Genomic DNA, 24,610 nt, shown 5'->3' on the forward strand with positions numbered 1-24,610 from the left:
AAAACGAGCTATTCAAGTGCAAGAAGATCTGTTTGTTTGTTTTATCGACTACACAAAAGCATTTGATAAAGTGAAGCACAATAAGTTATTTGAAATATTACAGGAAACTCTAGATCTAGATTCGAAAGACCTCCGCCTAATCAGAAATCTGTACCAGGAACAAACTGCCGCTGTAAGAATAGATGAAGAAGTGAGTCAGTTTATGAAAATCAAGAGAGGTGTTAGACAAGGGTGAGTTTTCTCCCCTGACTTGTTTAATGTGTACAGTGAAACAATATTACAAAAAAATGAGACATCTTGGGAATCAAAGTTGGCGGTGAAAACATCAATAATTTCAGATATGCAGATAACACTGTGTTAATTGCAAGTACGGAGGAAGAACTACAAAACTTAATTGATCCTGACCTGGATCTGGGCCGTACCCTCCAAATATCTGGACCTGCCTCTCGGTTTTTTTGCACTACCTTACTTTCCATTTTTCTATTTTCTATTTATAATTTATAATTTTAATTTTTAATATTTACTAATTTTTACTATTTTTAATATTTAATATTTGTAATCCAGGGAGTGGGAATCGCAGAATCAAATATCGCTGTGATGATTGTACGTTCTAGTATCAAATGTTTGGCGACGATAAAGTATAAAGTATATAGTTGTTGAAGAAAGTGCAAAAATGGGTCATCTATCAACCACAAAAAGACAGAATGTATGGTGATATCCAAAAAGGAGGAGAATCCTTCTTCTTGGATAAAGAGAATCCTTCTTTTTTGGATAAGTATAAAGTATCCTATCTGCAGGCTGAAAGTAAACGGGAAAGACATAAAACAAGTACAGAACTTTTGCTACTTAGGACGCTGGGTGACATCAGGTGGCAGGTGCGACATGGACATCAAAAGAAGAATAGGGATGGCAAAAGACACCTTTATGAGAATGAAGAGTATACTGACCAACACTAAACTAGGCATGACAACCCACCTCAGAGTACTGAAATGTTACGTTTATCCAGTTATGTTACATGGCTCAGAATGTTGGACAATATCTAGTAACATGAGGAAATGAACTGAAGCAGCAGAGATGTGGTTTTTGAGGAGGATGCAAAGAATATCATGGACGAAACGAATATCTAACGAGGATGTCATGAACAGAGCAAACACAAAAAGAGAAATAATGTATGAGATCATGAAAAGGCAACGTAACTTCATTGGATATGTGATTAGGAAAGAGGAGTTAGAATGCATGGTAATTATGGGAAAGATTGAAGGGAAGAAAGCAAGAGGAAGACAAAGACAAATGATGATGGAGACAGCAGCCAGAGAGCTGGAAATGAATACCAATGAATTGATCCATTTGACCCGAAACAGAAGTGTGTGGGCCATGGCAGTCAAAGCTCAAACTGGGCCCGGCACCTGATGATGACGATGTTGATGATGATTTGTATCGATAATGTTCTAATTTGCTCTGTATTTCACTTAAATAACCATAACCATAAAAAATACATAATTTGTTACTCAGTTAAATGGTAGTTTGTCTTTTTTATACCTTATGAATTATTGCCATGAAACTTTGGCAGCCGCTTAATTGGGACAAAATGAACTGGTCCTGATGTGCTCCAACTAACTGGAATCCACAATATTTACTTACCAAAGAAAAGAAGAATCCTATTTGCGTTTACAATATCAAACAAGGTTTGAAAGGTCTGAAGGGATTGGTGTTTGGATGGATTCCTGTCAGTAACGGATCCAGTTGTGCATTCTGCAGGCAAAACTGCTTCAGGTCTGTGGCTGCTTGTGATACCTGTGGTTGATAATTGGCAGGATAGGGATGGTGGGGGCGAGGGAGGCGAGGAGAAACAACAGTTAAATTGATTCAAGATTGTTTAATATCGTTTCCAGTACACAGGTATAAAGGAGAACAAAATTGTTACTCTGGGACTTTTGCAGCCCAAAAAAACACAATAAGATAAAGAACACAATAATAAAACCACAATAATTATAAGATAGCTTATATAGATTGATTGTACATTTATGAAGTGATGCTAGGCACAGGATTATCTGTACATGAGGTGACTGACAGGAAATGATAAAGTAGTGGTGGTCGGGGGTGTGAAGGGGTGGGTTAGTGGGTGGAGGAGTTGATCAGCCTTACTGCTTGGGGAAGGTAACTGGTTTTGAGTCTGGTGGTCCCGGCGTGGATGCTACGTAGCCTCCTCCCTGATGGGAGTGGGACAAATCGTCCATGAGCAGGGTGGGTGGGATCATTCATGATGTTACTGCCCTTTTTCCAGCACTTTTCTGCACACATCCTTGCTGGTGCCAGTGATGCATTGGGCAGTTTTGACTACCCGTTGTACAGCCTTCCTGTCCCTGCAGTGCCATTTCCCTACCAAGCAGTAATGCAGCTTGTTAGATTGTTCTCTACTGTGTATCGGTAGAAGGAGGCGAGTTCAGCTCTCTTCAGACTCCTGCAGGATGTGTTTTGAGCCATGAGAGATTGTGCAAGATGTGCTCTCCCAGGCGTTTGAAGCTACTTGCAGTCTGATACATACCAGACACCAACTATTTAAAGGATAAACATCTCATATTCCGTTTGGGTAGCCTCTAACCTGATGACATGATCATTAGTTTCTTGAACTTCCAGTAATTTTCCGCCTCCCCCTTCTGTCTTCTTCAATTTCCCACTCTGGCCTTTTACCTCTTCTCTGCACCTGCCTATTACCTCCCCCTGGTGTCCCTTTTCCTTCCCTTTCTTCCATGCTCCACTATCCTATCTTATCAGATTCCTTCCTTCAGCCCTTTACCCTTCCCACCCATCACCTCCCAGCCTCCTACTGCATCCCCTGCCCCCACCCAACTGGTCTCACCCATCACCTTCTCACATCCTCCTCCCCCTCCCCCACCCCACCTTCTTACTCTGACTTCTTTCCCCTTCCTTTCCAGTCCTGATGAAGGGTCTCGACCCGAAATCTCGACTGTTTAATGACTTCCACAGATGCTGCCTGACCCCTCCAGTTCCTCTAACATTTTGTGTTTAACCACTTGCATCTACTGTACTTTCTCCTAGCTCTGCATTATGTTTCCTTTTCAGTCTGACGCACAGGAATGGAAGAGTAGTGGGCACAACCTGGTCTGTTGCAGACACAGCCCTCTCCACCACTGAGAGCACCTAGAGGAGACACACTGACTCAGAGGGCAGCACCAATGATCGAGGATCCCTGCCATACAGGCCAGCTTCTTACAACTCCCATCCGACAGTAGGTACAGAAGCCTGAAGCCTCCCTTCGACCATTTGTTCCTTGAACCAACTGGAACAACCGAACCCTACCTCAGCAACAGAACACACCAGACCACCTCCTGCACCCGTCTCCTTTTGTGCTTACTTGCACCAAGGCGATGTCTTTCAGTCTTTTTTCCCCACTGTATGGTATAGTTATATTGGGCCATCAGTTAATTGGGGCAGCAGCTCATTTGGGACAACTCTTAAAGAACAAAAACTAATTGAGAAAATAGTTGGGATTCCCTTCGTTTATTTGGAACACTGTGCAACTTAATTGGGACAGGAGCCTGTTGCTGAACAGCTTCTAACTAGCACCAGTCGTGTGCACTTATGTGGCTGTTAGAAATTACATTGTGCTTACAGTGAACTGTTTTTAAAGACCATCAGCTGCACGCGTTTGTGTTCAAAAAGCAGTGATTTTTGTCACTGATAGGTGGCAGGAAACTAGCAGTAAGACAATTCCAAACTGTTTTGCTCACTGTGGTTTCAAGCATTCAGGCTCGAAGATGCCATGACGTGGCTGGAAGTGAAAATAAAATAATTTCACCACTTCGACAAGTTACAAAACCCAAAGAATTTGAAGGTATTGACAATTGAACGTTACAATGAAAATGAAGATTTGGAGGATGCCATCATTGATGGCACTGCATTATCTGCGCTTGGTGTCTGTGCTGATTTTGTTCATTTACAGTCGATCAAAAGACACGGCAGCGTACACTGGATTAATTCCTCTGCTGTGAACTATTAGGAACTAATACAGTTTTATAGTACCATAGTAGTATTGATAGTGTTCTAATTTGTTCTGTATTTCCTTTAAATATATAATTTGTTACTCAGTTTGTCTTTTTTTTATACCTTTTAAACTATGTCCATGAAACATGAGCTGAACTGTGTAATGATCCGACCTGTATGAACAGTATGCAAGACAAACTTTTCACTGCATCATAGTAATTGTGACAATAACAGAAAGTGTTTCCACGCTGCGCTAATGCACACACAGTGGCCACTTCATTAGGTAGCTCCTGTGCCTAATGCAGTGGCCACCGAGTGAATGTTCATGGTTTTCTGCTGCTGAAGCCCATCCACGTCATGATTCAATGTGTTGTGTGTTCTCGGATACTCCTCTGCACACCACTGTTGTAATGCGTGGTTACTTGAGTTCCTGTTATCCTCCTGTCAGTCCAGCCACTCTCCTCTGACCTCACCAGCCCTGATGAAGGGTCTCAGCCCGAAACGTCAATTGTTTCTCTTTTCAATCGATGCTGCCTGGCCTGAGTTCCTCCAGCATTTTGTGGGTGTAGCTCTTTCATCAGCAAGGTGTTTTCAGTTCAGTTTTCGTTTATTGTCATTTAGAAATGTATGCATTAAAAAATGATACAACATTCCTCCAGAATGATATCACAAGAAAACAAAAGATAAACCAAGCCTAAAACTGACAAAACCACATAATTGTAACATATAGTTACAACAGTGCAAAGCAATACCATAATTTGATAAGGAGCAGACCATGGGCACGGTAAAAAAAAGTCTCAAAGTTTCACACACAGAACTCTAGGTCACTGGATTTTTTTTTGTTGTGTTTTTTTTTGCACTATTCTCTGTAATCTCTTGTTTGACTGTTGTGTGTGAAAGCCCCAAGAGATCAGCAGTTTCTGAGATACTCAAACCACCCCATCTGGCACCAACAATCATTCCACAGCCAAAGTTACTTAGATCACACTTTTTCCCTGTTCTGGCAAGCATTTAAAGGTTGCATGGATGAACTACAACAATTGTTCATCCCAGTTTGGCAAAAGAATAAATCAAGGAAGGTAGTGCACCCGTGGCTGACAAGAGAAATTAGGGATAGTATCAATTCCAAAGAAGTAGCATGCAAATTAGCCAGAGAAAGTGGCTCACCTGAGGACTGGGAGAAATTCAGAGTTCAGCAGAGGAGGGCAAAGGGCTTAATTAGGAAGGGGAAAAAAAATTATGAGAGAAAACTGGCGGGGAACATAAAAACTGACTGTAAAAGCTTTTATAGATATGTAAAAAGGAAAAGACTGGTAAAGACAAATGTAGGTCCCCTGCAGACAGAAACAGGTGAATTGATTATGGGGAGCAAGGACATGGCAGACCAATTGAATAAATACTTTGGTTCTGTCTTCACTAAGGAGGACATAAATAATCTTCCAGAAATAGTACGGGACAGAGGGTCCAGTGAGATGGAGGAACTGAGTGAAATACATGTTAGTAGGGAAGTGGTGTTAGGTAAATTGAAGGGATTGAAGGCAGATAAATCCCCAGGGCCAGATGGTCTGCATCCTAGAGTGCTTAAGGAAGTAGCCCAAGAAATAGTGGATGCATTAGTGATAATTTTTCAAAACTCGTTAGATTCTGGACTAGTTCCTGAGGATTGGAGGGTGGCTAATGTAACCCCACTTTTTAAAAAAGGAGGGAGAGAGAAACCGGGGAATTATAGACTGGTTAGCCTAACGTCGGTGGTGGGGAAACTGCTGGAGTCAGTTATCAAGGATGTGATAACAGCACATTTGGAAAGCGGTGAAATGATCGGACAAAGTCAGCATGGATTTGTGAAAGGAAAATCATGTCTGACGAATCTCATAGAATTTTTTGAGGATGTAACTAGTAGAGTGGATAGGGGAGAACCAGTGGATGTGGTATATTTGGATTTTCAAAAGGCTTTTGACAAGGTCCCACACAGGAGATTAGTGTGCAAACTTAAAGCACACGGTATTGGGGGTAAGGTATTGGTGTGGGTGGAGAATCGGTTAGCAGACAGGAAGCAAAGAGTGGGAATAAACGGGACCTTTTCAGAATGGCAGGCAGTGACTAGTGGGGTACCGCAAGGCTCAGCGCTGGGACCCCAGTTGTTTGCAATATATATTAATGACTTGGATGAGGGAATTAAATGCAGCATCTCCAAGTTTGCGGATGACACGAAGCTGGGTGGCAGTGTTAGCAGTGAGGAGGATGCTAAGAGGATGCAGAGTGACTTGGATAGGTTGGGTGAGTGGGCAAACTCATGGCAGATGCAATTTAATGTGGATAAATGTGAAGTTATCCACTTTGGTGGCAAAAATAGGAAAACAGATTATTATTTGAATGGTGGCCGATTAGGAAAAGGGGAGGTGCAACGAGACCTGGGTGTCATTATACACCAGTCATTGAAAGTGGGCATGCAGGTACAGCAGGCGGTGAAAAAGGCGAATGGTATGCTGGCATTTATAGCGAGAGGATTCGAGTACAGGAGCAGGGAGGTACTACTGCAGTTGTACAAGGCCTTGGTGAGACCACACCTGGAGTATTGTGTGCAGTTTTGGTCCCCTAATCTGAGGAAAGACATCTTTGCCACAGAGGGAGTACAAAGAAGGCTCACCAGATTGATTCCTGGGATGGCAGGACTTTCATATGAAGAAAGACTGGATGAACTGGGCTTGTACTCATTGGAATTTAGAAGATTGAGGGGTGATCTGATTGAAACGTATAAGATCCTAAAGGGATTGGACAGGCTAGATGCAGGAAGATTGTTCCCCATGTTGGGGAAGTCCGGAACGAGGGGTCACAGTTTGAGGATAGAGGGGAAGCCATTTAGGACCGAGATTAGGAAAAACTTCTTCACACAGAGAGTGGTGAATCTGTGGAATTCTCTGCCACAGGAAACTGTTGAGGCCAGTTCATTGGCTATGTTTAAGAGGGAGTTAGATGTGGCCCTTGTGGCTACAGGGGTCGGGGGTATGGAGGGAAGGCTGGGGCGGGATTCTGAGTTGGATGATCAGCCATGATCATAATAAATGGCGGTGCAGGCTCGAAGGGCCGAATGGCCTACTCCTGCACCTATTTTCTATGTTTCTATGTTTCTGATGTTTGGTCTGAACAACAACTGAACCTCTTGACCAAGTCTGCATGCTTTTATGCACTGAATTGCTGCCACATGATTGGCTGATTAGATATTCGCATTAACGAGGTGTGCAGGTGTACCAAATAAAATGGCCACTGAGTGCATCTCTTGCTTCTTGAAAATTGAAATTAGAAATCCCTTCCCCCTTCCATTCCATGGCAACTGCTGAGTAACTGAAGTCTAGAAACATAAACTGTAAAGTTGGCTGTTCTTCGTGGCTCAGGAGATACAAAGCGAGGCTCTGAACAGACTTTACCATTTTAAGGAAAAACACTTCCATCACAACAGAGCACCAGGCACGCAGCCAACCACTGCAAGCTGGGGACCATTAGCGTAACTTTCCCCTACATTTGTGCCGAACTGCGGGCTTCATTTTCAAAGCAACACACGCAAAATGCTGGAGTTACTCAGGTCAGGCAGCTTCGATGGAAATGAATAAACAGTAGACATTTCAGGCCGACACCTTTCTTCAGGTCTAAGGAGGAAGGGGGAAGATGGGGAGGGGAAAGAGGCTAGCTGGGAGGTGATAGGTGAAGCCAGGCGGGTGGGAAAGGTCAAGGATGGGAGAGGACGGAATCTGATAGGAGAGGAGAGTGGACATAGGTGAAGGGGAAGGAGGAGGGGACAAGGGGAAAAGTAATGGGCAAGTGGGAAGAGGTAGAAGGTCAGAGGGGGGAACAGAGGAAGGTGGGGGGGGGTGGACTTGTTTACTGGAAGGACAAACAGATATTTATGACGGGCCTCACCAACGTGGGGGAGTCTGCATCGGGAGCACCGGGCACAACAGAGATGTACTGATCTCATATACATCAAAACACAAACATCACATTTCACTGTACATAACAACCAGCACAACCGAAGGATGTGCGGGGGCAGCCTGCAAATGTCACCACACATTCCACAGCCACACTGCTCAGCAGAACCACACAAGCTCCAGAATAACAAAGTTGTGGGGGAAGCAGAGGACTACCAGCTGGAAGACATTTATTGCCCTCCAGTGATGCTGCCCCTGGTTCCTAAAGTTGTCATAGTTGAGGGGGGAGGTACTGAGGATAAGTATGCACTATCTACTAAAATGCTACCAATGGTGCACATATCAAATGGCCTCTGACAACCAAGTCCCCCTCCTGGCCTTCATGTGTGACTTAGCTACTAAGCCCGGCAGAATTGTTTCTACTGACAGGAAAAGGAACAAAGGCAGGTTACAGGCGCCTTAGAATCAGTCACTTCAGGCAGAATGTCTTGTGTTTATGATTTACACTCTTCTCTCTCTCTCTCTCTCTCTCTCTCTCCCCAAGTAAATTTATCCATGTCCCACCAGCTTCAACTGGGCCTCTGTGTCTCACACACAACACACAAACACAGGCCTCCAGCCCCAGGCTAGCCTGCTTCCAGGCCTCCTACCCTTGGCTCTGGTTTCCTAGGCTTGCAAACATTGTGCCTCAAATTTCAGATTTCTTGTCAAGATGGCATCACACTGTGATGTTGGTCAACGTCATGGCTCAGACTTTGTTTCTTTAGGTTCATAGGGCTGGTTTTGGGACAGTGCAGGGAGTTAGGATTCAGAGGCAAGGATGAGGGGGCGTTAGAGGTGAGCTTGCAAACCTTGCTCATCTTCCTGCCCACTCTTAAGGTTAACAGCACCATGAAAACATGGAAACCAGCAGAGAAAATGGACTTGGGCCCAAGATACCAGGAGATTAGAAACATGAGGGGAGATCTTATTAAAGGGGAAGATGACAGGTTGATGTTTCCACGAGTGGGAGAAGTTTGAACGAGGGACACGGTTATGAACAACACACAATGCTGGAGTGAGGGGACTAGTGCTGGAACCACTCAGCATAATCCTCATAATCTAATCCTTGGCTATCAATTTCCCAGCTATAATCTTCTTTCAGCTATGATTCAGTGATGCCCACAACATCATACATGCCAATCTGCAATTATGCTACAGGCACATCTACCTTATTCCAAATACTACACACATTCAAATACAACACCTTCAGTCCAGTATTCACCCTTTTTCATTTAGTCCACCTCTTACACTGCAACTCATCCAGCTGACTGCAACTTTGCCCTATCATCAGCCTCTCCTCATGACACATTGCCTCTGCTTGTGAACCAGCTACCTCATCTTCAGCATTATCACTCCAGTTACAGGTCAGATCAGGATCCAGGGTTTAGGGACAGGAATGTAGGGGAGTTAGAGGTCAGGTTCGAGTTTAGGGACAGGGATGTGGGAGTTACGGGCCAGACTAGGGTTTAGGGTTTAGGGATAGGGATGTGGGGGAGTTAGAGATCAGATTAGGATTTAGGGACAGAGGGGTGAGGGTATTGATCAGCGGCAGTAAGTGAAAACTCTGGGCAGGAGTTCATGTCTAGGTCAAAGTGCTCCGTGTCGGAATGGGGGTAAGGTATTGATGTGGATAGAGAATTGGTTAGCAGACAGGAAGCAAAGAGTGGGAATAAACGGGACCTTTTCAGAATGGCAGTCAGTGACTAGTGGGGTATCGCAAGGCTCAGTGCTGGGACCCCAGTTGTTTACAATATATATTAATGACTTAGACGAGGGAATTAAATGCAGCATCTCCAAGTTTGCGGATGACACGAAGCTGGGCGGCAGTGTTAGCTGTGAGGAGGATGCTAAGAGGATGCAGGGTGACTTGGATAGGTTGGGTGAGTGGGCAAATTCATGGCAGATGCAATTTAATGTGGATAAATGTGAAGTTATCCACTTTGGTGGCAAAAACAGGAAAACAGATTATTATCTGAATGGTGGCCGATTAGGAAAAGGGGAGGTGCAACGAGACCTGGGTGTCATTATACACCAGTCATTGAAAGTGGGCATGCAGGTACAGCAGGTGGTGAAAAAGGCGAATGGTATGCTGGCACTTATAGCGAGAGGATTCGAGTACAGGAGCAGGGAGGTACTACTGCAGTTGTACAAGGCCTTGGTGAGACCACACCTGGAGTATTGTGTGCAGTTTTGGTCCCCTAATCTGAGGAAAGACATCCTTGCTATAGAGGGAGTACAAAGAAGGTTCACCAGATTGATTCCTGGGATGACAGGACTTTCATATGATGAAAGACTGGATGAACTAGGCTTATACTCGTTGGAATTTAGAAGATTGAGGGGGGATCTGATTGAAACGTATAAAATCCTAAAGGGATTGGACTGGCTAGATGCAGGAAGATTGTTCCCGATGTTGGGGAAGTCCAGAACGAGGGGTCACAGTTTGAGGATAAAGGGGAAGCCTTTTAGGACTGAGATTAGGAAAAACTTCTTCACACAGAGAGTGGTGAATCTGTGGAATTCTCTGCCACAGAAAACAGTTGAGGTCAGTTCATTGGCTATATTTAAGAGGGAGTTAGATATGGCCCTTGTGGCTAAAGGGATCAGGGGGTATGGAGGGAAGGCTGGTACAGGGTTCTGAGTTGGATGGTCAGCCATGATCATACTGAATGACGGTGCAGGCTCGAAGGGCCGAATGGCCTACTCCTGCACCTATTTTCTATGTTTCTATGAACATCGGTGATCCTGGAAGGTTGTATTAGCAGATGCCAAGGAGATCAGTGGTCCCCAGATCAGAGACCGGTCCTGGATTGGAGCTCTGTATAGGTGGGGAGTCCTGGGTACAGGTGGGAATCAGGAGGGTTGGTGACCTCCCAGGTTACTGGGGTCGGAGGTCCGTGTAAATTGAGAAGCCAGAGTGTGAAGGTGAAGCCGAAAGTCAAAGTCCAGAACACGGTGCATATAGAGGTAAAAGGTTGAAGGTCAAAGTTCTATGTTTGCACTGCTTATATTTTTAAATAAATTTCTTATTGTAACTTACAGTGCCTTGAAAAAGTATTCAGCCCCCACAACTATTTTCACATTGTACTGTCTCGTTTTCCAAATTTAAAATATATTGAAGTAGGATTGTTTGAGCTAATCTACAAAGCATCATGTCCAATCAAAAGAAATATTCCAAAACCTGTCAAAAATTTACTAAAATTGAAACCAAAATTGTGAGGCTGTAAAGTATTCATCTCCTTTCTAATGACTACACTAACTTTCCTCAGGTGCAATACTGTATATTACCTTGGCAAGTCACCCAATTTATTGATGTAGAAAATTGGAAGATCACCTGTTTGTAATGAATTCACAAGAATAAATACCCCCTCTCTCTGTAAGGTCCAACAGTATGGTAGATTTTCAACAGACCAAACCAAAAAAAAAAGAGCATTCAAGACAAGTCAGGGAAATGATAATAGAGAAGCACAAACTGGGGCAAGATACTAGACCACCTCAAAAGCACTGAACATACCTCAGAGCTCTGTGCAGAACATTGTGAAAAAGTGGAAAAAACATGAAACCACAGCCACTCTGCCTAGGTCAGGCCACCTCTCTAAACTTAAGTCACTGGAGAAGAATGGCACTTGTAAGAAAGACTAGTGTGATGCCAACAGTCCCTCTGAGTGAGTTGCAAAAGTCAGTGGCTGTAACTGGAGATGAAGTTCATGGCTCCACAATCTCTAAGGCCTTGGACAAAAAAGGGTACTTATGGAGAATGGCAAGGAAGAACCGTTAGCTAAATAAAAAGCATATCCTCGCCTGTAAAGACTTTGCAATGTGCTACTTAGAATATACTAAGGAGATGTGGAAGAAGGGCTTGGGTTGGATAAGACTAAAATGGAACACTCTGGACTCAACTCTAAGCAGTACATGTGGCAAAAACCTAATACTGCACGTCAGCCAGGTAGCACCATTCTTACTGTAAAGTATCATGCTAAAAGGATGCTTTTCAGCAACAGGGACAGGAAATCTGGTCAGGATTGATGGGAAGATGAATGCTGATAAATACAGAGAGATTCTGGATAAAAATCTGTTGGCCTCCGCCAGGAAGCTTAAACTGGAGGGGAGGTCCATCTTTCAGCAGGAAAACAACCCAAAACACACTGCCAGAGCAACAAAGGAGTGGATTCAAATGAAGAAATCACATGTCCTTGAGTGGCCCAGTCAGTCCTGGTCTTTACCTGATCGAACATCTCTGGCAAGACCTCAAGATTGCTGTCCACCACTGCTCCCCAACTAATCTGGCACCACTAGAGCAATTTTGCAAGGAGGAGTGGGCAAATCCTGCCCCATCACATTGTGCAAAGCTAATAGACCACAAGACCATAAGACAAAGGAGCAGAAGTAGGCCATTCGGCCCATCGAGTCTGCTCCGCCATTTTATCATGAGCTGATCCATTCTCCCATTTAGTCTCACTCCTCCGCCTTCTCACCATAACCTTTGATGCCCTGGCTACTCAGATACCTATCAATCTCTGCCTTAAATACACACAATGACTTGGCCTCCACTGCTGCCCGTGGCAACAAATTCCATCGATTCACCACCCTCTGACTCAAAAAATTTCTTCGCATTTCTGTTCTGAATGGGCACCCTTCAATCCTTAAGTCATGCCCTCTCGTGCTAGACTCCCCCATCGTGGGAAACAACTTTGCCACATCCACTCTGTCCATGCCTTTCAACATTCGAAATGAGGTCTCCCCTCATTCTTCTAAACTCCAAGGAATACAGTCCAAGAGCGGACAAACGTTCCTCATATGTTAACCCCCTCATTCCCGGAATCATTCTAGTGAATCTTCTCTGTACCCTCTCCAACATCAGCACATCCTTTCTTAAATAAGGAGACCAAAACTGCCCAAATCTGAGTACTAATAGTGACTTATCCAAAAAGACTACTGGCTGTAAGAGCTGCGAGAGGCGGTTCAGCTAAGTACTGAACGAAGGGGGACGAATACTTCCGAACTGCTGACATTTCAGTATTTGAATTTTTACTTTTTCATGCTTTACAATTTTCTATTTTCTGGCTCTACTGTGATAAAAAGGAGAATGTGATTCACAAATAAAAATTCTCAGTTAAATTGATCAAACCCCCTGATCGTAATATCCATTTGTGTGAACAAAGGGGTTGGGGGGGGGTTGAATATTTTTACAAGCCTATATTTTTAATAGTTTCTTTTAACATATTGCACAGTACTGCGGCCACAAAACAACAAATTTCACGGCACGCGTTCTGCAGCATCCATCTTTAAGACCCTGCTCACCCAGGACATGCCCCCTTCCTTGTTACTACCCCGTAGGGAACAGGGTTCAAACTTCAAATATTTATCAAAGTATGTATACATTATACAACTGAGATTCCTCTCCTAATAGGCAGCCTTGAAACAAAGACAGCCCAAAAAGAATATGAATGAATTATATATCCATCTATCAATGTGCAGAGAAAAAAAACACATCATGCAAACAGTAACTGCAAGCAAATAGTGTTTCTGATTTGAAGTCCGTGAAGTGAGTCCCATAGTTAAGTGCAGAGTCAAGTAAAAGCTGTGGAGCAGTGACCTTAATCAGCCCGTACTTTGCCTCAGGCCCCTACGCCCTAACCTTATCAATCTGGCCCGGCCCTTAAATCTCTGTCCAAACAACAGGTCCTGCCGCTTGGACATGAGGAGTTCGCCGCCTCGATTCGGCTTGTAAACCTCTGTCTGAACATCAGCACGCTCTGGGGCTCGCATCCCACAGCTTCCATTTGGCCTGTGCCCAACCCTTCACGCTCTCGGCTTCCGGCTCGCCGCTTTGCCTCGCCTTGGTTCTGCCGCACCAAATTGCTCCCAAGTCCAAAGGGAAGTTGCAGACTATTACTTGCAATGACTTTGCCAGAAAAGTGTGGTTAACAAAGTTGCTTTCCTTGTTTCGTTAGCTACCAGCCACGAGTCACCAGCGCCATCTTAAACCACCTGTCAAAATGTTGCACAGAGACACCTCTCACTCCCTGCGCAGGTGATTAAGATCGAGATATCATACGTACTGAGAGTGGTATCATTCAATCTGAAACCAGATGCTATTCTAAACCAATTCAAACTATGACGACTGGAGTTGATAAGTTTGCTATGGTACATTGGGAAACAAGACAAACAGTTAACCTGGAAAATCTTGAAGAGTTATTGAATTCTTTTGGTCCTGTACAGTAGCCTCCCCACCCCACCCCCCATACCAGACAGTGATACAGCCTGTACACAGTATGTTGGTTTAGTTTTCACTTCTCATTAAATGGATTTTTAATTTTGTTCTGTCTTGGAAAAATTGTGTTTATTTTATGTTTAATTTGTTTTTTTCCCCTTGAGAATGTGTTTATCAGACACTCTGTGCTTGTCATACTGTTGCAAGTAAGTTTTTCATTGCAGCTGTGCGTGCACACTAGTGCAGATGTCAATAAACCCGACTTTGACTTTGTTAGCGAGGGGATTAAGTATCGTATGTCCAAGCTTGCAGATGGCACTGTACGGGCTGTGAGGACGGTGCAGACATTTTCCGAGGGAAGTCATTAAGGGAATGAGTGGGAGGCAAAGGGAAAGAAAAAGTGAATTATCTTGTAAATGCTGAGACTGACAGATGTTGGAGAGACCCTTTGTACACACGAGGGCATAGATTTATGATCTGAAGTGAGGGATTTAAACGAGACACCGGGGGAAGCTTTGTCACACAAAGTGTGGTGCACATTTGCGCCTGCTTCACCGTTCCATCATGGTCCCATCCTCCTGCCCTCTCCCAGTAAACTTTGATGCCCTGATCAACCCCGGCTTTCATATACCTACTGACTGCACTGTACTGCAATAAATAAATTTAAAATGCTAGTTATTCAACAGGTCAGGCAGCATCCACGGAGGAGAATCAATGGCCAACATTTTGGGCTCAGACCCTTCGTCGGGAGTCCAGCTGCCGGACTGGCTGAGCTCCTCCAGCATTTTGGTGTGCAGCCCTCACCAGCTCCCCATAATGCCTCTTCATAAGGAGAGCTTGTTGCTCCTTATTTCCACCTACAAACTGCTCTTAAACGAGAGGATGGACAAACCTGGGTTGTTTTCTCTGGAATGGCAGAGGCTGAGCGGAGATCGGATAGGGGTTCATAAGTTTCATTTATTTAGAGATGCAGCATAGGATTGGCCCTTCAAGCCTCACCGCCCAGCAACCCATACTCAACCTTAACCTAATCACGGGACAATTTACAATGCCCAATCAACCTATAGCAGTGCATCTTTGGACTGTGGCAGGAAGCCAGAGGACCCAGAGAAAACCCACACATTACACCGGCGAGGACGAACAGAGACTCCTTACAGGGGACACTGGGACTGAACTCCAACATCCACACCAGAGCTTTAACAGCATTGCCCAAACTGCTATACTACCATGGGGCTACAGGTTTACAAGCGACACAGAGTAAACAGATAGCATCTTTCTCCCAGGGATGAGATGTCTAATACCAGAAGGCGTGCATTTAAGGTGAAACGGGGTAATTTCAAAGGAGATGTGAGGGGCAAGTTACTTACAGAGAGTGGAGGGTGGTGGTAAAGGCAGATACATTTGGGACTTTTAAAAGTCGTTTAGATAGGCACATGCACATGAGGAAAATGGAAGGATATGGCCATTGTGAATTGAATCGACTTTATTTATTATATCCTTCAAATACATGAGGAGTAAAAGTCTTTACATCTCCATCTAAATGTGCAATCGTAGTAATTTATAATAAATAGAACAGTCAAAGTCACATAGAACTACACCCAAATCTGCGTGAGTTAATCTGTCCGAGAGGCAGACCACCGACTTTATCCGCTCAGGGGATCTCCCATCCACTGCTACCAACCTTATAGTTCCCACACCCCGCACTTCCCGTTTCTACCTCCTACCCAAGATCCACAAACCTGCCTGTCCTGGCCGACCTATTGTCTCAGCTTGCTCCTGCCCCACCGAACTTGTTTCTGCATACCTCGACACTGTTTTATCACCCCTTGTTCAATCCCTTCCGACCTATGTTCGTGACACTTCTCACGCTCTTAAACTTTTCGATGATTTTAAGTTCCCTGGCCCCCACCGCTTTATTTTCACCACGGATGTCCAGTCCTTATATACTTCCATCCCCCATCAGGAAGGTCTCAAAGCTCTACGCTTCTTTTTGGATTCCAGACCTAATTAGTTCCCCTCTACCACCACTCTGCTCCGTCTAGCGGAATTAGTCCTTACTCCTAATAATTTCTCCTTTTGCTCCTCCCATTTCCTCCAAACTAAAGGTGTAGCTATGGGCACCCGTATGGGTCCTAGCTATGCCTGCCTTTTTGTTGGGTTTGTGGAATAATCTATGTTCCGTGCCTATTCTGGTATCTGTCCCCCACTTTTCCTTCGCTACATCGACGACTGCATTGGCGCTGCTTCCTGCACGCATGCAGAACTCGTTGACTTTATTAACTTTGCCTCCAACTTTCACTCTGCCCTCAAGTTTACCTGGTCTATTTCCGACACCTCCCTCCCCTTTCTAGATCTTTCTGTCTCTGTCTCTGGAGACAGCTTATCCACTGATGTCTACTATAAGCCTACTGACTCTCACAGCTATCTGGACTATTCCTCTTCTCACCCTGTCTCTTGCAAAAACGCCATCCCCTTCTCGCAATTCCTCCGTCTCCGCCGCATCTGCTCTCAGGATGAGGCTTTTCATTCTAGGACGAGGGAGATGTCTTCATTTTTTAAAGAAAGGGGCTTCCCTTCCTCCACTATCAACTCTGCTCTTAAACGCATCTCCCCCATTTCACGTACATCTGCTCTCACTCCATCCTCCCACCACCCCACTAGGAATAGGGTTCCCCTGGTCCTCACCTACCACCCCACCAGCCTCCGGGTCCAACATATTATTCTCCGTAACTTCCGCCACCTCCAACGCGATCCCACCACTAAGCATATCTTTCCCTCCCCGCCTCTCTCTGCATTCCGCAGGGATCGCTCCCTACACAACTCCCTTGTCCATTCGTCCCCCCCATCCCTCCCCACTGATCTCCCTCCTGGCACTTATCCGTGTAAGCGGAACAAGTGCTACACATGCCCTTACACTTCCTCCCTTACCACCATTCAGGGCCCCAAACAGTCCTTCCAGGTGAGGCATCACTTCACCTGTGAGTCGACTGGGGTGATATACTGCGTCCGGTGCTCCCGATGTGGCCTTTTATATATTGGTGAGACCCGACGCAGACTGGGAGACCGCTTTGCTGAACATCTACGCTCTGTCCGCCAGAGAAAGCAGGATCTCCCAGTGGCCACACATTTTAATTCCACATCCCATTCCCATTCTGACATGTCTATCCTCTACTGTAAAGATGAAGCCACACTCAGGTTGGAGGAACAACAATATTCCTCCACACTCAGGTTGGAGGAACAACAATATTCCGTCTGGGTAGCCTCCAACCTGATGGCATGAACATCGACTTCTCTAACTTCCGCTAAGGCCCCACCTCCCCCTCGTACCCCATCTGTTACTCATTTTTATGCACACATTCTTTCTCTCACTCTCCTTTTTCTCCCTCTGTCCCTCTGAATATATCCCTTGCCCATCCTCTGGGTTCCCCCCCCTTGTCTTTCTTCCCGGACCTCCTGTCCCATGATCCTCTCGTATCCCCTTCTGCCTATCACCTGTCCAGCACTCGGCTCCATCCCTCCCCCTCCTGTCTTCTCGTATCATTTTGGATCTCCCCCTCCCCCTCCAGCTTTCAAATCCCTTACTCACTCTTCCTTCAGTTAGTCCTGACGAAGGGTCTCGGCCTGAAACGTCGACTGCACCTCTTCCTAGAGATGCTGCTTGGCCTGCTGTGTTCAACAGCAACTTTGATGTATGTTGCAGGGATTAGTTTAGTTGGCTTTCTGATTACTAATTTAATCGACACACACAAAATGCTGGTGGAACGCAGCAGGCCAGGCAGCATCTATAGAAAGAGGTACAGTCGACGTTTCGGGCCAGGACCCTTCGTCTTACTATCTCTTCTTCCAGTTACTCCTGACGAAGGGTCTCGGCCCGAAACGTCAACTGTACCTCTCCCTATAGATGCTGCCTGGCCTGCTGTGTTCCACCAGCATTTTGTGTGTGTTGCTTGAATTTCCAGCATCTACAGATTTCCTCGTGCCTGCACGAACTTAATCGGTTGGGTACAACATTGTGGGCCGAAGGGCCTGTTCCTGTTCTCTGTTCTACCACCGCCCCCCCCACCCTTCTGCAATCACCTTAACTTTATGCACCCTGCTATTAACTACTGCCCAAGGCGGTAGGAGTCTCTGGCTGTCCACTCTACCGAGTCACCTCGCATCCTCCTTCGCTCCAAACAGAAAACCCCTAGTTTGCAGTTAAAAAAACAAGAGATTCTGCAGATGTTGCAAGTCCAGAGTCCTAGCTTGCTCAACTTTCCCCCAGAATACTTCCTCGTAAGAAGAGCTTGTTGTTCGCGATTTCTGCCCTGCAGTTTAAATTTAAAGCTGGCAGAACGTATTAACAATCGGCAGGTCACCGGTGCTGAGAAAGCCTCCCGCGAGGGTTTATCCCACCGCTGACCGATTCCAACACGGGACACGGGGTAACATGCTGTGTTGATCTCACAAAGTGAAACAAGTCTCCCCAGCCAGTCACCAAACACAAACAGTAGGTAAAAAATAACCCTGCAAGCCCATTATTCTTTCCCCTCCATCAGCAAATGGACGCTCCTTCCTTAATATTTAATGCCCCGATGACTCTTAATGAGATAAGGTCTCTCCTCAATGTTAGACAGTGACCCGGAAGTTTAGGAACCCTTCCGTTTGTTTTCAAAGTTTACTTTAAATAATAGGGCAGGAGTTATAAATAAACAAGAGAGGATAGTTTCTTTACACTTTTGGAAGATTTTGGACATAAAGCTTCAGAAGGATAACACACTTCCTAGAGACTTAGTGTCTCCTTACACTCGCTTCCCCATACAGTTAGATTAATTAGAATGCAAAGCAAGGGCCGTGTGGAGAGACTGCTCATAAGATGGCAGGCGCAAACACACAGTGGGCGTTTATGTTATGAAGGTGATGAGAAAAGGCGCTTAAAACGGAAATGAGAGGGAGCGAGAGAGAGCAATAAATCATATAGACAAGAGATTCTGGATTTCCAGCAGAGTAACACACACACTCACAATGTTGGAGGAACTCAGCAGGTCAGGCAGCATCTATGAAGGAGAGGAAATACCTGGCCCGTACTCCTTCCATTCCTCCACCTTTTTATTCTGGTGTCTCTCCCCCCACCCCCTTCCTTTTCAGTCCTGACGAAGGGTCTCGGCCTGAAAATTGAGTAGGTATTCCTCTTCGTGGATGCTGCCTGACCTGCTGAGAGATGGGGAGGGAATGCGTGTGTATGAGAGAGGGAGGTTTTGTGTGTGTGTGTGTGTGGGGGGGGGGGGGAGAGAGAGAGGTTTACTTCGGCGATGGGGAAGGATGAAAGTTAAGTGTGAGACCTGATAGTTCAAAGAAAGGTTAACAACCCTGGAGTTTAGATGGAAGTGAAACTGGGCTCCCACACCAACTCTGTCTAAACAGCATTATTAATGCCTCGAACAGTACTATAATAATTGGTTGAAGTGGTCACATTCGCATTACAGTGACCGAGTGGGGGCCCCCGCACCCGGAAGGATCGGCCCTGCAGTCACTGACTGCACAGTTGTAACCTGTCGCGTTGACTGTAAATTGTTGTAAAATCAGCACGTCCTATCAGATGTGTGGACAGCCCCCACCCATCACGGGGAAGGGGCTATCACGGGCAGCGTGGGCCGAATGCGCGCAGTGGGAGGAATGGCGCTGAGTAGCGGCGGCTCCGCCCTGCTGCGGGCTCCGTCCCCGGGTAACCGGCTCACCTTAAGCCGCTTGATGCCGACCTCAAAGCGGAGCTGTTCCACTAGCTTCCTGGTAGCGACCAGGTTGCCGGTGCCGGACATTGTCGGAGGCGGCGGGCTCTTCTTTCCCCTCTCTCTGTCCTCTCCGGTCGGGTGCTGAGCGAGGGTCCGTCTCTCTGAGCTCCCTCCTCGGCTCTCACCAGCGCTTTTTCCGGTTTCCCTTCAGAACGCTAGTGGGGCGCCCCGTAATGTTCAGAAGCGGAGCAGCAGCGAGGGAACACAGTCCAAAACACAGGACTGAGAGACGGAACACAGTCCAAAAACACAGGACAGAGAGACGGAACACAGTCCAAAACACAGGACTGAGAAAGGGAACAGAGTCCAAAACACAGGACTGAGAAAGGGAACAGAGTCCAAAACACAGGGCAGAGAGACGGAACACAGTCCAAAACACAGAACAGAGAAAGGGAACACAGTCCAAAACACAGGACTGAGAGATGGCACAGAGTCCAAAACACAGGACTGAGAGATGGAACACACTCCAAAACACAGGACTGAGAGACAGAACAGAGTCCAAAACACAGGACTGAGAAAGGGAACAGAGTCCAAAACACAGGGCAGAGAGACGGAACACAGTCCAAAACACAGAACAGAGAAAGGGAACACAGTCCAAAACACAGGACAGAGAGACGGAACACAGTCCAAAACACAGGACTGAGAAAGGGAACAGAGTCCAAAACACAGGGCAGAGAGACGGAACACAGTCCAAAACACAGAACAGAGAAAGGGAACACAGTCCAAAACACAGGACAGAGAGACGGAACACAGTCCAAAACACAGGACTGAGAAAGGGAACAGAGTCCAAAACACAGGGCAGAGAGACAGAACACAGTCCAAAACACAGAACAGAGAAAGGGAACACAGTCCAAAACACAGAACAGAGAAAGGGAACACAGTCCAAAACACAGGACAGAGTGAGGGAACACAGTCCAAAAGACAGACTCTGAGAGAGGGAACACAGTTCAAAACACAGGACACAGAGAGGGAACACTGTCCCCACATAGGATATTATAGGACCATTTTACATGGGACAGAATTAGACCATTCAGCCTATTGAGTCTGTTCCACTAAACATATCTCTGTAACCACCCCACCTGCTCCTGTATCATGTGCACATACACACACACTCACTCAACACACACACACACTCTCACATATACACACACACAGTCACATACACACACACACTCACTCAACACACACACACACTCTCACATATACAGATACACATTGTCACATATATACACACACACACTCACATACACACACACACAGTCACATATACACACACACACTCTCACATATACAGATACACATTGTCACATATATACACACACACACTCACATGCACACAAACATACTCACACACGCACACACATTCTCACATATACACACACACACATTGTCACATACACACACAAATTCACACACACGCACTCTCTCACACTAACCCACTCAGAAACACACTCATGCACACACAAACACACACACTAACATACTTACACGCGCGCGCACACACACTCTCTCCCTCACACACACATGTATATGCACACATATCACTCTCGCATACACACCTACACACACTCGCTGGGATCACATACACATCCAAGCACACATACATACATACACACACTTGCAGGCACACACACTCACATTCACATGCACACATCACTCTCACATATACATGCACAGACACACGGAATACAAGCACACATGCGCATGCACACACTCACTCTTCTACACATACACACACATGCATACACTCATATGCTCACACACACACATACATACATGCGGGGTTGAGAGGGTGAACAGCTTTAAGTTCCTCAGTGTAAACATCACTGAGGACCTCACGTGGTCGTACACACCAGCTGTGTGGTGAAAAAAAGCACAACAGCACCTCTTTCACCTCAGACGGTTGAGGAAGTTTGGTATGGGCCCCCAAATTCTAAGAACTTTCTACAGATGCACAATTGAGAGCATCCTGACTGGCTGCATCACTGCCTGGTATGGGAACTGTACTTCCCTCAATCGCAGGACTCTGCAGAGAGTGGTGTGGACAGCCCAGTGCATCTGTAGTTGTGAACTTCCCACTTTTCAGGACATTTAAAAAGACAGGTGTGTTAAAAAGGCCAGAAGGATCACTGAAGACCCGAGTCACCCCAACCAAAATTTATTCCAGCTGCTACCATCCGGGAAACGGTACAGCAGCATAAAAGCCAGGACCAACAGGCTCCGGGATAGCTTCTTCCACCAGGCCATCAGACTGATTAATTCACGCTGACACGATTGTATTTCTATGTTATATTGACTATCCTGTTGTACATAGAATTTATTATAAATGACTATAAGTTGCACATGTAGACAGAAACATAACGTAATCCTCATGTATATGAAGGATGTAAGTAATAAAGGCAATTCAATTCACATTTGAGGAGTTTCTGATGGCTCTGGACCTGTACTTACTGGCATTTAAAGAATGAGGAGGGATCTCATTGAAACCTTTCAAATATTGAAAGGACTGGACAGGGTGGATGTGAAGAGGATGTTTTCTACTGTGGAGGAGTCTAGGACCAGAGGGTATGGCCTCAGAATAGAGGGATGTTCCTTTAGAACAGAGATGAGGAGGAACTTATTTATCCAGAGGGTGAGGAATCTGTGGAATTCTTTGCCACAAATGGCTGTGGAGGCCAAATCATTGGGTACATTCAAGGCAGAGGTTGATAGGTTCTTGACGAAGGGTCTCAGCCTGAAACGTCTACTGTACCTCTTCCTAGAGATGCTGCCTGGCCTGCTGCATTCACCAGCAACTTTGATGTGTGTTGCTTGAATTTCCAGCATCTGCAGAATTCCTCGTGTTTAGGTTCTTGATTAATCAGGATGTGAAAAGTTACAGGGAGAAGGCAGAAGAATGGGGTTGAAAGGAATAATAAATCAGCCCTGATGGAACAGTAGAGCAAACTCAATGGGCTGAATGACCTAACATTGCTCCTAGTTCTTATGGTCTTATATGCATCAGCCAAACACTAAGACAATGAGGTTGTGTTAATTGTCCTGCATCAACAGGCAAACCTGTCTCTGTTCTTCCTGTAGTCCACAACCAGCTCCTTTGTTTTTACGACATTGAGGGAGAGGTTGTCTTCTTAACACCACTGTGTCAGGGTGATGACTTCCTCTCTGTAGGCTGCCTCATTATTATTTGAGATAAGGCCAATCAATGTAGTATCATCAGCAAATTTAATTAGCAGATTGGAGCTGTAGACGGCGACACAGTCTTGGGTATACAGAGAGTAAAGGAGGGGGCTTAGGACACAGCCCTGAGGGGCTCATGTGTTGAGGGTCAGAGGGTTGGAGGTGAAGGAGCCCACTCTTACCACCTGCCGGCGATCTGACAGGAAGTCCAGGATCCAGCTGCACAAGGCAGGGTGAAGGCTAAGGTCTCTGAACTTCTTGTCGAGCCTGGAGGGAATTGAATGCTGAACTGTAATCCAAGAACAACATTCTCACATAAGCATCCTCTTCTCCAGACGTGTAAGGACGGTATGTAGAACAGTGGCTATTGTGTCATCTGTCGATCGGTTGTGTCGGTAGGTGAATTGTAGGGGGTCCAGTTTGTGTGTTGGCAAGCTGCAGGTGGAATCCTTGACCAGCCTCTCAAAGCATTTGCTTATTGTTGAGGTGAGTGACAGGGCACCAGTCATTCAGACACGTTACCTTGGTCTTTTTGTGTACAGGGACAATGGTGGATGCTTTGAAGTATGAGGGCACTCTACACTGGGAGAGGGAAATATTAAAGATGACTGCAAACACACACGCCAGTCGTGCCGCACACAACTGACAAAACAGACAAATGTGATAAAGAAACAATAAGGTTGCTGCTCAATAAGCCAGAACACATGGACAGGAACGACAACAATTCATCACAACAAGCAGGCTTTCTTCTGCAGACTCTCTTGGTAGAGACCCACAAACCCAAAACTACATGACATTTTTATGCCCTTAAGATCAATGGTACAATAGTGATACAATTCCTATAGTAATAATGACATTGTTAACTTCGATACTTTGGGTTGACAGTGCTTCCTTCTGAATGTAGAAATGTAGAACAGAGACACCTAGGGGTACAGCTATATAGTTCTCAAAAAGTGACAACACAGCTACTCAGTGTGGTGATAAATCAGAATTAGAGTTACAATCTTATTTATCAGAATCAGATCCATATTATTACCATTGATGTGAATTTTGTTGCAGTACAGTTCAAAGACATAATAATTACTATAAATTACAAAAACTTTCATTGTAAATTATCATGCAAAATAATAATTACTATAAATTACAGAATTATGATTACTATAAATTACAAAAACCTCCGCTATAAATTATCTCCGTGCAAAATGTCGACTGTTTACTCCCCTGCATAGACTCAAGATTCAATATACAAGGTTGGACTAGATGGGCTGAACGGCCTGTTTCTATGCAGTAGTGTTCTAGGACTTTATGGGTATAGAGAGCCATGGTCCAGATGCGGGTCAGCACAGAACAGATGGGCTGAGGGGGTTGTTCCTATGACTCTGTTCAAGATTGTTTAATGTCATTTCCAGTACACAAGTGTAAAGGAGAATGAAACAATTGTTACTCCAGGTCCGATGCACAAAATAAACACAGTAAGATAA

General features: G+C 45.3%; 1 protein-coding gene across 3 annotated transcripts in view; it reads right to left on the minus strand.

The window, feature by feature from the left end:
* LOC134355063 (guanine nucleotide-binding protein G(I)/G(S)/G(O) subunit gamma-5-like) overlaps positions 1-24,610 on the minus strand; it is a 65,379-nt gene that overhangs the window by 12,322 nt on the left and 28,447 nt on the right. For 2 of the 3 annotated variants that reach the window (XM_063064781.1, XM_063064783.1), the window contains exon 3: positions 1,642-1,794. In XM_063064781.1, coding sequence (XP_062920851.1) covers positions 1,669-1,794 — 126 coding nt within the window. In that variant the 3' untranslated portion in view covers positions 1,642-1,668. Of the gene's footprint in view, positions 1-1,641; positions 1,795-19,898; positions 20,108-24,610 lie in introns of those variants that run through there. The other variant, XM_063064782.1, reaches the window with a different exon arrangement.

Source organism: Mobula hypostoma, chromosome 12 (assembly GCF_963921235.1).
Source record: "Mobula hypostoma chromosome 12, sMobHyp1.1, whole genome shotgun sequence".
Lineage (NCBI taxonomy): Eukaryota > Metazoa > Chordata > Chondrichthyes > Myliobatiformes > Myliobatidae > Mobula > Mobula hypostoma.